The sequence below is a fragment of the Gekko japonicus genome, unplaced genomic scaffold, assembly GCF_001447785.1.
Source record: "Gekko japonicus isolate JY-2015 unplaced genomic scaffold, Gekko_japonicus_V1.1 scaffold145, whole genome shotgun sequence".
Lineage (NCBI taxonomy): Eukaryota > Metazoa > Chordata > Lepidosauria > Squamata > Gekkonidae > Gekko > Gekko japonicus.
Window position 1 is genome coordinate 1,541,158 of NW_015173678.1, and position 15,711 is coordinate 1,556,868.

General features: G+C 42.5%; 1 protein-coding gene across 1 annotated transcript in view; it reads right to left on the reverse strand.

Moving 5' to 3' along the window:
* Positions 1 to 209: 209 nt before the first annotated feature.
* TTLL12 (tubulin tyrosine ligase like 12) overlaps positions 210 to 15,711 on the reverse strand; it is a 62,674-nt gene continuing 47,172 nt past the window's right edge. The window contains exons 9-14 of the mRNA XM_015422978.1: positions 14,279 to 14,390; positions 6,308 to 6,459; positions 6,137 to 6,218; positions 4,911 to 4,979; positions 2,004 to 2,142; positions 210 to 786 (exon numbers count right to left, since the gene is read on the reverse strand). Of these exons, the coding sequence (XP_015278464.1) occupies positions 635 to 786; positions 2,004 to 2,142; positions 4,911 to 4,979; positions 6,137 to 6,218; positions 6,308 to 6,459; positions 14,279 to 14,390 (706 nt within the window). The 3' untranslated portion in view covers positions 210 to 634. The remainder of the gene's footprint in view (positions 787 to 2,003; positions 2,143 to 4,910; positions 4,980 to 6,136; positions 6,219 to 6,307; positions 6,460 to 14,278; positions 14,391 to 15,711) is intronic.

Genomic DNA, 15,711 nt, shown 5'->3' on the forward strand with positions numbered 1-15,711 from the left:
TGACCTTGGGACAATTACAAATTTTCAGACTAGTTTACCTTACAGAGTTGTGTCTGTCATGCAAATGATACAGCTGAAGGGAAGCACAGCTCACCATCTGGGTGAATAAACTGCTGCAGCAATTATATTACATTCATCTTCTTCCCAAGATAGTAGTAGAACTACATTAAGTCCCTTGCTTAAAATCAAAGACAATTTCTGTTTGGCTGTGACATTGTTTATTAGAATTCTAATCTGAAAGCTGTTTGGTCACATGAGCTTGCTGCTGCCTGAAAATAAACTGGCATATTCATTTGTTAAAAAAATTAAGAGACACGGAAGCCAATACAAGTAGGAAGAGGAACCAATGCTGTCAGTTACCTGATGCAGAAAATTACAGAGCAGGCCAACAGGCTATACAGATAATTATTGTAAGCAAGCAAAACGTACTAACTACCAAGAAATGCAGCAGCAACTGATTTACTCTCAAACTTCTATGATCTTCAGTATACAACAAAATTTAATATTTGAAGAAAAAAGTCAATGATAACATCTGTCTGTGACCTGACATGAAAGAAAAAAAGCAGACAACTGCTTCCCAGTATGTTCTATGTATGTTCATCTGATACCAGAGGTTGGGTCAAGCCATGTACAGCTAGACAATGGAAATCATGTGGCAACTGTTGGGGTCATCCAGGAAAAGGGTGCTGAAGACATCGTTGAAGAAGGATGGGTGGTATCTGCAAGCTCTGTCACAGTCGGGGTTGAAATTCACTTCCAGAATCTGGGGCAGCATAAATGGTTTCCCTGAAGGACAGATAATATAATCGTCTTTTTAACACAAAAGAATTTGAACCAGATGGCACGACCCATCTCCAAACAATATTATAACTTAATGTTTATCTAGTTCTTAAGGTTGTTCAGAGTGTTCAATAAATCCAAGTACTTGAAGGGCTTTCATTCAGAAGATGGAGCGGAGTTGTTTTCTGCTGTCCCAGGAGGTCAAAGAACTAATGGGTTGAAATTAAATCAAAAAAGTATTTGGCTAAACTTAAGGAAGAACTTCCTGATGGTTAGAGTGGTTCCTCAATGGAACAGGCTTCCTCAGGAGGTGGCAGGCTCTCCTTCTTTGGAGGTTTTTAAGCAGAGCCTAGATGGCCATCTGACAGCAAAGCTCATTCTGTGAACGTAAAAGGATCATGAGAGGCAAGGAAGGAAAGTATGAGTTTGGGCTCGGCTCTTGTGGCCCTTCTTATGTGCCCAGGGTAATGCCGATTGCTGTTTTGGGGTCAGGAAGGAATTTTCCTCCAGGCAAGATTGGCTAGGGATCCTAGAGGTTTTTTGCCTTCCTCTGGGCATAGATCAGGGGTCGCCAAGGGGAGTGGGAGGGGAGGTAGTTGTGAATTTCCTGCGTTGTGCAACGGGTTGTAAGATGACCCTTGAAGTCCCTTCCAGCTCTATGTTTTTATGTTTCACTTACATCAGTCCTCCACTCATCCCAGTAAGGGAAGTCACATTCTTATCCTTACATTGCTGGAAGACAACAGAGGCTAAGAAACAGTGGTTTGCCAAAGCCTCCTGGGGAGCTGAGGGCTGAGGCAAAATTTGGTGCAGGGCTTCACGCTCTAGGCCAGTGATGGCAAACCTTTTAGAGACCGAGTGCCCAAACTGCGACCCAAAACCCACTTATTTATCACAAAGTGCCAACACGGCAATTTAACCTGAATACTGAGGTTTTACTTTAGAAAAAACAACTCATACATGAACTTAAGATGATCCAAACAAAGTAAGGAAAGCAATCCCAAATGCTTTCATTTACTTAAAATTATTTGGCAGAGAATTCGACACTTTAATGATGGTCTGGGCCTGGCTGGGATTTATATATAAATTTGCTTTTCTGACAACAGCAGGTATCCAAGCACCCTTGTTCATGCATCTAAAATATTTCTACAACTGTGGCTCCTTAGAAGTAATTAAAGTCTCATTCCAATGTTCAGAAACATTCTTAAAATAGAAGAAATTACCATTGCTGCTGGTATCCCACTTTAGCATCAGGTCAATGGCATAGGCTGCTCGTGAGGACGGATAATCACAAATGCCAAGAGGGGCAGGTTTTGCACAAGCTGCTTGGAATAATTCATGAAATGCCTTAAAGATCTCCTCCTAATGACAAAGAAATCACATTTAAAGCTGATGCTGCTAGCAAATTAACTTGAATGTTACTTTTCCTTTTAAAAGCTGGAATAGTAAGTAAAGAATGGTGAGTAAAGAATGGTTTAGGGGGTGGGTCTGTGAGGGCATCTTCTGAGAGGAAGACACTAAGAGAAATTGCTTGTGCATTGGGTATCGGATAGCTATGGAAGATTTCTTGAAATTAAAAACATTAGTGGCTGCCAGAGATAAATTTGTGACATTTAGAGCAGCAAGGTTTATTTCTACAGTTATTAATATAAAGACAAAATCAGCTGTTGTAAATAGGACAGGAGTGTCCACTGGGTCAACTCCTCTGTATTAAATGCTATATTTAGTGATATGTTTATGCTAACAGAGCTGAAGGTAGAAACTTATTTATTAAATGTTAGTGATCTGTTGCCAGCTCTGACAAGGGTTACCTAAAAGTGAGCAGTGTACTATTGCTCACCTGACAAAGCCACGAGGCTGATCAAAGAGCAAAGGGGCTATGTGGGTCAAATCTTTAATTTGTTTATGGACAAAGAGCAAACTTTTTCATTATGAGGAGTCCTATTATACCCTATAATACTGCTAATAGCAGAACAGTCAAATAAGGCTCAGTAAAAGCTCAAAACTCATTAACTCAGTAAACTAAGTGAATATGGTTACAGGAAAACTGCTCATAGAGAATCTGTTCTCAGATGAGCTACTCATTCATATTCTGCACTATACTTACACTGAAAACCGTTACTAATATTTTGCTTCATAAAGCCCCCCTAAATATTTTGAAAATGTCAATCTAACAAATTCAATAGAAATCTGATTTTCCTGTGAATTTAATCTCTTTGTAATCCAATACAGGATTAAAAACCTCAAAAATGCATAAAAAAGAATTTTCAGCAGTAATTCGATGGTAAACGAAGACTGTTGTTGAAAGAAAAAAGTCTGGAAGCTACTGATATCTGAGTACCATTTGTAGAATAAGAATAAGTAAATCACTCTCATCAGCATCTTCAGCCTGATGTTAAATAAATTATTCACTAGGAGGTTATAGTTAGAAGTCATAATAGAATTACAAAGATAATCCAAAATATCTTGTTCTGAAACATGCTGCTGCACCGAGAAGTTACCAAATTTAGTTTGCTTAAAAAATGAAGCCTCAAGTCTGGCCTGATTGGGACATTAAACAACCCAAACAGGAAATTCCCAAGAGACATATTAGTTGCTTTTGCTGATTTGAGAGTTAAAACAACAGTTCAAAATCTTGCAAGAGAAAAAGGACACTTGAAATATCATAAGCAGCAGATTTCCGTCTTTCCAGATTTACCATCGGAAGCTTTGCAGATTCGCCAGAAACTTAAAACAGTTACCCAAAGCTAAGAGAGGAAAAGATCTTCTATAGAATCAGGTCTCTTCACAAAAATATATCACATGTTAAACAAAGACCTGAAATTTAACTTAACCGAAGAAGACTGGGACCTAATTTGGAACTCCCCTAGCCAAACATCAAAAATCTTCACTATAAAAATGCAGGCATTTAAAATACTTACCAGATGGAATATTCCACCAAAAATACGACATAGTATAAACAAGGAATTTACACCTAACTGTACAAAACAATGTGGACAAACAGCAGATTTCATACACTGCTGGTGGTCCTGTGCCTTAATTCAAAAACTTTTAGAAACAAATACTTAATAAAATAGAAAAAATGGTTTCAATAAAAATTCCTTTAAGCCCAGCTGTAATATTACTAGAAAAATGGAATGATATCCAAATGACATTAAGACAACAAGAAACAGTCTCAACACTAATGATAATAGCAAAAAATCTGATAGCAACCAAATGGATAGAAAAACTAGTCCCCTCTGTTCAACAGTGGCTAATAAAAATTTGGTATTATTTTTTTTTAAGCAAATTGTCATTCAATACTGGTACCAATTCACCTACGCAATACCAGAAAAAAATTTGTACCAATTTGGTATCCCATTGTGAGTTACTTAATGGAAATAGATTAGTTCTAAAATATGTCATCTGTAACAAGAAACAGAAATTCTAAACAGTGGTACTTATTCCTCCACTTGTGGAGAGCCATGTTCACATATACTATCAACAAGAGAGCCACATGACTATTATATTCCCTATGCTCCACCTCACCAAATCCACACATGCAATAATGTAAGATAAATGCATTAAATATTTAAGTATGATCTTTTTACTTGCCAGAGTACCTCGGAGCAGGCAGGGTTGTTAAACCCTAACTATCCCTTGTATATCTGAATTGCAGGAAGGGCTTCCTTCTTGGCCTTCTTGCTTTCTCTTCAGCTAGGCAAGAGAGTGAGATCACTGAGGCTCTCACAGAAGAGCAAGCTGGCTATGGAGAAAGGGACCCCAGCACCCCACTTGGGCTAGCTTGCTCTTTTCCCTGGTAGCTGCCATGGTGGTGGTAGCTGTGCCCTCTGCCTGGGTCCTGGAATGAGAGTGCAGGGGCAGTGGAGGCAGATGTGGGGCTGCTGGAAATGACAGGTACTTTATTTCCATCCCTGGCACAAGGCCTGGAGCTCCCTAAGTGACTGTTTCAAAGTAGAAACCCACAGGTGCCACACTGGGGAGCAGTGCTCAGAAGAGCCACAAGTGACTAATGAGCCACACTGGGGAAACAATGCTCAGAAGAGCCACAGGTGACCCATGAGTGAGTATGATGGCTCAAAGAATTCTGATAGATGAAAAAGTACATCACTTAATTGATAGTGACTTACTTCAACGGATCGCCAGGAACATTCAGGATACTGTTTCTCAAAGAGAGGAACAAATTCATCGCAGTGAATCTGAAAACAACATGCCAACTGATTATTCATATATCCATTTAAGCTAGGGCTACCAAGTCTAGTTGAATTGCGGCGGGGGATCGTCATTCTTTACAGGAGCTCTGCTGCGGGGGACGGCAACAGGCGTTGCACCGCCGTCGCCAGGATGTGACGCTACGCGTCGCTCTGGCAACGGGGCTGTTTGGAGTCCCATTGCCAGAGCGACGCGTAGCGTCACATCCTGGCAACGGCGATGCAACGCCTGTTGCTGTCCCCCGCGGCAGAGCTCCTGTAAAGAATGACGATCCCCCGCCGTGATTCAACGAGACTTGGCAGCCCTAATTTAAGCACAAGTATGTTTTACAATTCTCATATATCTCAGTCTTAACAAGATTCCTGCAATTTATTATACTTCTATCTCATTTCCTAAAAGATAACTAAATGCTCTGTATTATGGCTGAAGTCTTACTATGCTTTCAACAAGGGTATCAGGTAATCCAGAAAGCTTCAGAAGCACAAATGTAAAGTAACATTAATTGTGCTTCCCAGGTGAAAGTTATACACAGCACGAGCAGAACAAACAGACACAGAGGGATCTGGCAGGCCTTGAACATCACCTACAGCGCTTAAGACCTCTCTTCAAGTACCTCTTCCCCTACCCACATTATATCAGCTACCATTAATCTGTTCCTCTTCTACCTAGTAACGCTCAGCTAATGCCACATGCTACTTCTAACAAAATAGGCATTTACAATCTGTGTGACTTGAGAACAAAGTATACAGTACCTTTGAAAGCCCTCCCTTGGTTATACCACCTTTATATCAAACTGTACAAATGCTTCGTGAGAAACTCTCTTAAACTGGTAGTTTGCCTCTGATTCTTCAGAGTAAACCCTACATTCCATTTAGCTGGATTCTGGCAGCAATTTCTTACTTTTCTACCCTGCCTTTCTTCCAGGAAGCTCAAGGAGGTCTCTCATCCAGGTACTGACCAAACACATTCTTGCTAAGCTTCAGCTAAGTTGCTTCAGCATGTGTCCTCAAGCCAAGACAATGCCCCTGGATAAATTGGTGGGTGGGGCATTCAAAGTAACTCTAACTAATACTATTAAATGCCACCATGCTTTTAACTTTCATTAAGGAGGAAACGCTGTCCTTTTTCTGTATCGTTTACTCACTTGTTTTAATGGTAACCCTGGAGCATAGTTCATGACGGTAAAATGCTTCTCATAGTCATCCAAATCATCGAGCGAAAAAGGTCTTTTATATAGAAAAAGACAAAGTTAGTCCTCTGAGTTCTTGACATTCAGAAATGCCACAAATTAGTATCTTACAGAGTTAATTCTTACCGATTTGAGAACCGTAGCCAAAACACATCATAAACATACACTCTAAGTGGTTTAAGTGACCGCAGAAGCACTATATAACGAATGTCAAATTTAACCAGTCCAGTATCTTCCAGATGAAACAATACTGGATTCTCAATATACTTAGACACCACCTAAAACAAAACGAAGGACAAGAAAAACCATAATTTAATTAAATCTCTAAAGTACAACTTAATGGACAAGTTGCAGTCTACTAGAACAAATTTACAGCTTGTTCCTTCCCCGTCTCCTTGAATTTATTCCATTCATGAAACAACCTTATAAAAGTCAATATTCAAAGTCATATAAACACAGATACTGTTAATTCTTCTGTATTGAAATAGAACTAGATTTACTCAGCAGAGTAAAATGGTGAAGCTTTCAGTGGAGTAAACCACTTCTACATGGGGTGGGCACAGACAAGAATAGCAAGCATGAGTACGCCCTCATCAAAAACTGCTACTATGTATTAAAACAGCATAAGGCAGGGCTAGGCTGAACCTTCCCAATGCTCTAGTAATGCTCAGCTAATGCCACATGCTAAGGCAGGGCTAGGCCGAACCTTCCCAATGAGCATGCTAATTTGCAACCTGAAGTAGTACAGTCAAGGAAAACATTACCAGTTGATTCTGCAGTGTATATAAAATGGAAAAAGTTACCCAAGAACTCCTTGTTGTTATAGGGCTGAGAAGGAGGAGAAAACAAATCTACTCTGATGGATGATTTACACAGACTCTATCTGGGCAAGTCAATATTACTTTATGCAAAATCAAAGGGCCAAAACAGCACTATATCACCTAGACAGTTGTGAAACCTTTGCCAGAGACTTACTTGTTGACCTAATGAGATCACTTTCAATAAACTATCAGTTGGGTGGCCAGAGCCTGTGGACCATTGAAACCTATTCTGAAATATGCAAGAAAAGATATGGCTCTAATTAAATTCCCCCTTCTGAAATGAGCAACAAATGAAGGGCCAACTCCTGTAGCACATTAAAACTATCCCCAGATGGACCCTTTTAATTGTAACTTCCACCTGTCTTTCTCAGAACCACATCAAACCCCACAGATCCAATCTTTCCTAGGTCTTCTGATGACCTTGACAATAAGGAATAAGAAAGAACTGATAAGGAATATCCAAAGGCCATGGAAAAATTTGTTCATCAATCTATTCTGAACCAAAGCACTTGTATCATCGAAAGTATTTTTCCACCTGTTGGTTTTAAGGTGAAGCAAAGACATCCACATGAGGGGTCCCAAAGATCTTTGGATTCAAAACCATGGCCTAGCTATAGAGAGCTGAGAATAGCGTACCTGAAAGTAGTTGATTGCCAGTATCATATAATAGCCCTGGCTGGGACTGTTACTTTGATGGTGGGAAGGAGACATTACTCATCCTTCTGGATCTCCAGCCAGCCAGGCTCCTCCTCCTCCCCCTTTTTCTTGGAGTACACTCCCCTCTTTAATTAGCCACTATACAGCCTTCATGCTGAATGGTTAGAGTTTCAGCTCTATTCACTGCTTTGAAAAAGAGTTGGATTTATATGCCGCCCTTCACTCGGCGTTTCAGAGCAGTTTACAATCTCCTTTCTTTCCTCTCCCCACAACAGACACCCTGTGAAGTAGGTGAGGTTGAGAGAGTTCTTAGAGAACAGCTCTGAGAGAACTGTGACTGGCTCAAGGTCACCCAGCTGTCTGCATGTGGAGGAGTGGGGAATCAAACTTGGTTCTCCAGATTAGAGTCCGCCACTCTTAACCACTACACCAAACTGGCTCTCATCAAACTGCCTTTATGAGGCTTCACAGAAATGCTCCCTCAACTCTCCGTCGAAGTGGAGCAGACACAACTGTTCTCATTTAATTATTCTTAATCTTAATCGACTGAGAAAATAACTTGGCAATTGCCAATATAATATTAAAATCCACCCCCACTAAAAAAAACCCCTCAAATTATCCAATTCACACCTGGATATAAGGTTTTGTCTAGCTATCTCTCGCCTTGTTAAGCAAATCACAGTCGAACAGACAAATGTTGAAGCGTGTCTCCATAGAGAATAAAATCTTGACCAAGAATCTAAAGGATGCAGCCTAGATCCAAGCTTCGAAGGACCTGAGACCTAGTTCTGCCCTCAATGATACTCCAGCAATGCAGTTAGGAGCACCTGTAATTTTTCAGAAAAAATAATTTTGAAGGGAGTCAATCAATTCTCCACAAGCTTCAACCCACAAAGGTGCTCCATACAAAAATTGTGATCCTACTTTGCTGTTAAATACAATAATGGCAGCTGAAATATATTGTCCTCCTTTAAAACTAAAAAAACCCCACACCCAGATTATTGCCTTCATAGCAATGTGCCGTAGATTGTGCATTTCTAATATGAGTTGTCCAGAAATAAACCCCAAGATATTTAAATTGGGTAACCTGTTCAATAAGAATTCCAATTACATGCCAAAGATATCTCTGCTGATGTGAAGACCTAGAGAACTGCATTACTTAGGACTTATTATAATTTATAATCAGGCCCTCAGAGTCACAATACTTTGCAGAAGAGTATAGAAGTTGGCGAAGACCCACAGGTGTTCTAGAGAGAAACGTCAGCATATAGTAAGATTGAGATAGACGTTTATAACAATACAAGGGAGTGAAATTGTTGGCTATTTAAAGGCCATGTCATTAATATAAAGATTAAACAAAATGAGAGCCAGCAAACACCCTTGGTCTTACTCCCTTCTGCAAAGGAAAAGAATTTGACAAATGCCCTTAAGAGTTACAGTGAACCTGGGCAGCCAAAGGTTCATACAGTCTTTGCATTAACCACAGAAGTCTCCAATTGAGCAAGGTCTTCCCTAATTTTTCCCTTAGGTGCTTTCTTGGTACTGAATCAAAGGCTGTTTGTAAGTCTACAAAGACCACATAGAGGCACCCTTTTGCAACAGCTGTATATTTATTAGCAGGGGGTGCCGGGGGGCAGACGAGGCCAGGCGGCTTTGCCCACTGGAGCCTCGACTGCGTGGCAGGAGGGCAGAGGAGAGGGAGCTGGGGAAGGAGACACGGGCCCGAACCTGCGATCACCTCCGATGTCTGAACGGCCAGAACCTGATTCAACAGTAGCTACAATTTCTCTTATCTCTCCTGGGATATAAAAACCTTATCCCATATTGTGTCTATTTTCACTCCCAGGTGTGTAATTAACTGAATTGATTATAAGATACTCTTCTCCCTGTTTATGCCAAAACCTTGGTGAAGACCCGAGGCGAGGACTTTAGTCCAAATGGCAGGGCTTGATACTGGAAGTGTTTGCCATGATATGCAAACCTCAGAAACGTCCTGTGATTGACTCTGATCGGTATGTGCAGGTGGGTTTCTGCCAGGTCTGTGGAGGACATGAAGTCCCCTGCTTGTATGAAAGAAAGAATGGACCTCAGTGTCTCCATCTTGAATTTTCATATCCGGAGATGAAGTAAACTCCTTGCAACTTCTCTGTCTTGGGTACCGTCTCTATTGCTCCAATGTCCAACAAATGCTGGATGGCCTGTATCATCAATCTGTGTTTTTCTGGTAATTTTCCCCTTGGGATTTCCAAGAAATGCTGTTTTTGAACTTTCTCGAACTCTAGTGCATATTCATGGGTCATCATCTCCAGGAACCATTTGTCTGACACAGTCTGGTGCCACTTCTTGGAAAAGAGCTGTAACCGGGCACCTACTCGCTCTGTTGTCTTGGCATAGTCATGCCGACGCTCCCTTCTTGGGTCCTTTGGTACCTCGTCCAGATCTTCCTATGAGTGTAAATGGTCTGTTGTCTCTATGCTTGTTTTGCCATTTACCTTTGAAACCTCTACGATCTTGCTGTCTATCGTCATGCCTGAAGTCTCGAAAGGAGCGGGACCTCCTACTGTACTTCATATCCTTCTTTTTGACGGTAGCACCCGCTTCTTGTCTTTGTCTTCAACTAAGTAGCGTTCCAAGCCTGTGCCAAAAAGATTGACTCCCTTGAATGGTAACACTGCTACCTTGGCCCTTGCTGCCGGATCTGCATTCCAGTGCCTCGGCCATGTATTTCTCCTAGGAGTCACACTACATGCCATAGCCCTCGCTGTGAGTAGCACAGCATCCAAAGAGGTGTCTGCTGCAAACGCTGTGGCCAGCGCTATCTTTTTTAGCTCATATTTAAGGCTCTTTGGAATGTCACTGTCTGCTGAAGTTAAATCTGAAGCCCACGTGTAGGCCGCTCTAGCAAACAGGGATCTCGTAGCCGATGCTCTAAGGGAGGTGGCAGACGCCTCAGAGTCACTGCATAGCACCTTTCCCACAGTTATCTTTCACAGTTATCTTTTCTAAAATCCATTAGAACCCATTTGAAAGTAGAGATGTACACGCTAATGAGTTAATCCACCATAGGAAGCTTGATTTACTTTGTGGTTTCTGAAATAAGAGAGTAGAGTTTGTTAAACATCGGATTTCCAGACTGAGGGTTGGCTGGGTGCTCCCACTCTGCCATAATGATGTTGTATAAAGCTGCAGGAAGCAGCACTCCTGTTGTTTTAGCAGCAGTCTTGGGAATGGCTTAGGTAGATCCCACATGAAAATCAGGATCCTCCTTGTCTTCCTGTACTTTTGGTGTGTATGTGAGCTCCAATGTCCTAATGACTGTAGCCAACAATCTGTTACAGAGCTCATGTGGAAAAAATCTAGATTGAATTACAGGCACCGCCTCCTCCTCCTCCTCCTCCTCCGATAGCTCGCCTTCTTCCTGTGAGAAATGCAATAAAATGAGGGGCTTCTGATCTTAAAAACCTTGCTTTAAAAATTGCAATAGAAATATTTTGTTTGAAATCAATGATTAAGGCTTAATAAGAAGTTGAGCTAAGAGGAGTTAGAAATGGGGAACTTAGCCACACAAGCTGACAGCCTGCACAAAACAACCTATCAGAAGACCTTGCAAAACGCTACATCTAGCAGAAAGCAGAAGTGGCATGAGCAAAGAAATATTTCACAAAGATTAAGGATTTTTTTACTTTAAAACATATAGAAAATTGCCTTCAGTAAGAGAATGTTAGAGGGACATTTGCTGTGTATTGAAATTAAGAGTGTATTGCTTGAGAATAGATGCTGAAGCTGGCTTAATTAGAAAGCAGAAGTGTGGCCAAGACAACTGTCAATTGTTAAAGCAGCAGCCTTGAAGATCCTGCAATCTGGGTGGTGAGAAAAAGCTACCTAACTATCCAAGGGAAGTGATTAACCATTGAATAGTCATAGATTAAAACCATGCAATGAAATTATTGTGCTAACTCTCTCTCTCTCTCTTTTGAAGAACCTGGTTACACTCAGCAATTTGGGTGACAGGAAAAGCACCTAAAATACCTGACTATCCAGTGGAATGATTAACAGTTGAGTAGTTGAAACATAAAGATAGGCAGAAGCTTTGCAAAGGAACTATTATGTTTAATCTTGCATATTTTTATATATTCTTAGTGTATATGCTGACCAGTCTAAAGGGGGGAAATAGTGGGTTTGGCTAACTAAAAAGCAGAAGTGACTAGGCGATCAGTGATTGGAAGTTGTAACTCCTGACTCTCAGTTCTGGGAGGCGGAGAGGGCGTTTCTTATTTTCCATACCACTCCGGGACAGGATAAATATCTGCCACAGAACCCAATTCAGTGTGTGTTCTCAATGCTCTCTGGGCAGCAAGACGCACCCTGCCTGCAGGCTGTATACAAATAAAAACCTGCTTCATCGAAGGAGACCTGTCTTGAGAAGTTATTATTGGTGAGCGCAAAGTGCGTTAACGACATTCCTTTTCTGGAACTGATAACTAAGAAACTGAATTATCCACCAGGTCACTAACAATGGGTGTAAACCCCTTGCTATGTAGGAGGGAGGATGTCCTGTGGACTGGGGCTCCTGTCTCTTTTAGCCACACAGTCAGTAGACTGGGCAGCAGATGCCTGTTGCCATAAACCTGTGAATTCTTTCCTCATTTCCTCTTTAAGCCAGGAGAGAAGTTTTGATTGGAGTTCCTCTCCAGAAGGCCCAGAGTTTTGGGAAGCTATATTAGTACACTGTGAAAAGACCAAGATCTCTGTGTCCTGGGAGCTGGATGGGGACCATGTTGTGGGGAAAACTGAAAGCAAAAGTAACTACTATTACTTAGCTAAAATGGAGCCTTACCCCACCCACGCCTGCAAATCCCAGTGGGAAAGGAATAGCTGTTCATTGTCATCCCAAAAGAGATTGTAAAGGTATCCCTGCGATGGACTGGGCACAGCATCAAGAAAACAAGGCGCGCTCTTAAAAAGGGGCCCTCCCAGCCCAATCCAGGGTAAAGGAGAAGGGAAAGAAAAGGGGAGGTTGGGTGGATCTGTCACCTCCAAACCGCTTCACTCTCGTCCCCCTCCCATGACTTGCCACCTTAAACTGGATACAGTCCTACCGTGGTTCAGTCGCCTGGTCAGACTGCACAGGAGCTACGTTCCTCCACGCCTCAACCTGAAAGCAGGAGGGGGCTCCGTTCCAGTGCCAAAAGGGAAGGCGAAGGAGTTCCACCTTCAGCCACCTCTCGTGACCACTGATTTCCCCAGGCTCTCCACTGAGTGGCTGGGGGGGGGGCAGGTGGTTTCCCGCCGTCTTCCCAGAGGGGTCCGGGGCGTTTCTTATGGCAGCACAACTACCTGGGCGCCTCCCAGGACTGCCGCTGCTAGAACCTTGCTTCCTCAAGGTCCACAGCTCTCAATTGGGAATGGGGCGGAAAGGTGATAACCTTCCCTCGTAATCCTCTGTGGATCTCTGCTTCTTCTTAATGTCTTCTTGTGTCTTCTGGGATCTTCGTGCTCTTTAGAGCACAACCAGCACGTCCTGCTCAGAAGGCAGGGCCGGTAAGACTGGAGATCAGAGGATAAGCCCCTCCCCTCCGGGATCAAAGTTTTCCGGCCCTGCCTACAGAAGAGGAGGTGCTTTCCCAGGAGTAAGGACTGCTCCACTCCTGGACCACCGGAGAAGGGTTTTTTTCCTTCTGGATCCCTGGAGGCTTACCACAGGTTCCTGCAAGCAAAGGCTGTGTCTGCCCTTCTGTACACTGGTTGTGCCATGAGACAATGGTTGGGTTTCTTTGGCACTCTTCAGAATTGGTGACAAAAATCTGGTCAGTTGCAATATCAGAAATCTCATCTGTCTCTGAATCACAGGCAGGGGGCTATGGCTTGTGCTTCCATCTGGGACTCTGTCATTCCATAAGAAGAGACCTGTGTTGCCAGTTGCACTCCACATCTCCAGGCGAGTCACTTAAGCAGGTGCTTGTCTGAGGTGAATTTTCATGGGTTCAATTTGAGAAGAAGATCTCTCTCTCTCTCTCTCTCTCTCTCTCTCTCTCTCTCTCTCTCACACACACACACACACCCCTCTCTCTCTTTCTGGGTCAAATAGGCCAGAAAAGAGAAAGAAGGGCATATTAGTAAAGCGAAGAAACTGAAACAGACGTGAAAGTAAACAGGAGCCTAGTCAGACGGAACTAGTAGACAGGGCTCTATAAAAAGCCCTACTTTCCTCACTGAGGCAAGAAATGAACTGGAGGAGGAGGTTCTCTCCCAGCAGCAGAGACAAGTTATTCTTGCCTCCTTAACCCACTGTAAGGAATAACCTATCTGTCAAAGATATCCTCTTCCTTGGAGTGAGAAAAAGTACTTGTTTCTGATGTAGTAAGCTTAATGACAAGTTTGAAAAGAAACAGCAAAAACTTTGTTAGAGCGATGCAAAGAAGCAAGGCAGCTAACATAGCTCATAATAATACCAATAACAACACTATAATACTATCAAACCAAGTTTTATTACTGTTGTTATGAACTCTGACCAGGGTCTATTAAGAACATTTTTATGAGGCAGCAAATACTTACAATCTTCACTGGTTTCTATTGGCAAATAAAATGCCCCGGTTTGCACAACCCGCTTCCCTCTCACCTTGGGGCTGCTCTCTCTCTGCCTGATGATACTGTGCAGGCTCTTGGTGACATAAGTGTCCAGGCTCCTGGCCAGGTTCCAGGGCTTGCATATCCAATGGTTGTCTTCTCCTCTAAAGTAAAATCCAAGGGAGGAGACAGGAGATTGAACAAGTATTCCTCCAAAAATACCCTGGGTGGGATAACTGGGCACAGTGTATTCCCTAGGGGGGTGCATTTGGTATTTACCGAGTTGAACAAATACCCGAATAATGCCTTTTCAGCATTTTTTGGATATTTATTAAGCCAAATACCAAATCAAAGCACCTATTTGGTAACTGAATAGAGATTCTTGAATACTATTCAGCTTCATTCAGCTCCATTATAACCTATGGGGCCATTATAGTCAATAGCAAATCTGGGTTTGGGCACTGCCACAAAGCACTGGTTCTGCTGGGCACATTGCACTGGTTCTGCTACTGGCCTTGCAAACAAGCCCCCCCCCCCCCCCACTTTTCACTTTCTACTGCAAAGATTCTTTGGGACACACAAAATGATAATCAGTTTGAGAGATATTTTTTCTGAAACCAGCACATTTCTTTATAGGATCCTTTTGAGCCATGACGGCTTGCATGGCTGCCAGACAAAATCTCTTTCAGAATCATAGAGTTGGAAGGGTCCTCCAGGGTCATCTAGTCCAACCCCTTGCACAATGCAGGAAATTCACAAATACCTCCCCCCACAGCCCCAGTGACCCCGTTCCATGCCCAGAGGATAGCAAAAAAAAACACCCCAACTTCCAGGATCCCTGGAGAAAGTGTCCTAGAGAAAATTTGCATCCTGACCCCAAAGTGGTGATCAGCATTTCCCTGAGCATGTAACAAAGGGCCACAAGAACTAAGCGCTGATTTAACCCTTCCTGCCCTCCTTCTCATGATCTGCCTAAGTTCACAGAATCAGCTTTCCTTTCAGATGGCCATCTAGCCTCTGTTTGAAAACTTCCAAAGAAGGAGAGCCCACAACCTCCCGAGGAAGCCTGTTCCAATGAGGGACCACTCTGTCAGGAAGTTCTTCCTAATGTTTAGCTGAAAACTCTTGATTTAATTTCAACCTGTTGGCTCTGGTCCGACCTTCTGGGGCAACAGAAAACAACTCCGCACCATCCTCTATATGACACTCCTTCAAGTACTTGAAGATGGCTATCATATCATTTTTCAGTCGTCTCCTCTCCAGGCTAAACATACCCAGCTCTTCAACCTTTCCTCATAGGACTTGGTCTTCAGAACCCTCACCATCTTCATTGCCCTCCTCTGGACATGTTCCAGTTTGTCTATATCCTTCTTAATTTGTGGTGCCCAAATTGGAACACAATACTCTAGGTGAGGTCTAATCAGAGCAGAGTAAAGCAATACCATCACTTCGTGCAATCTGGACACTATGCTTCTGTTGATACAG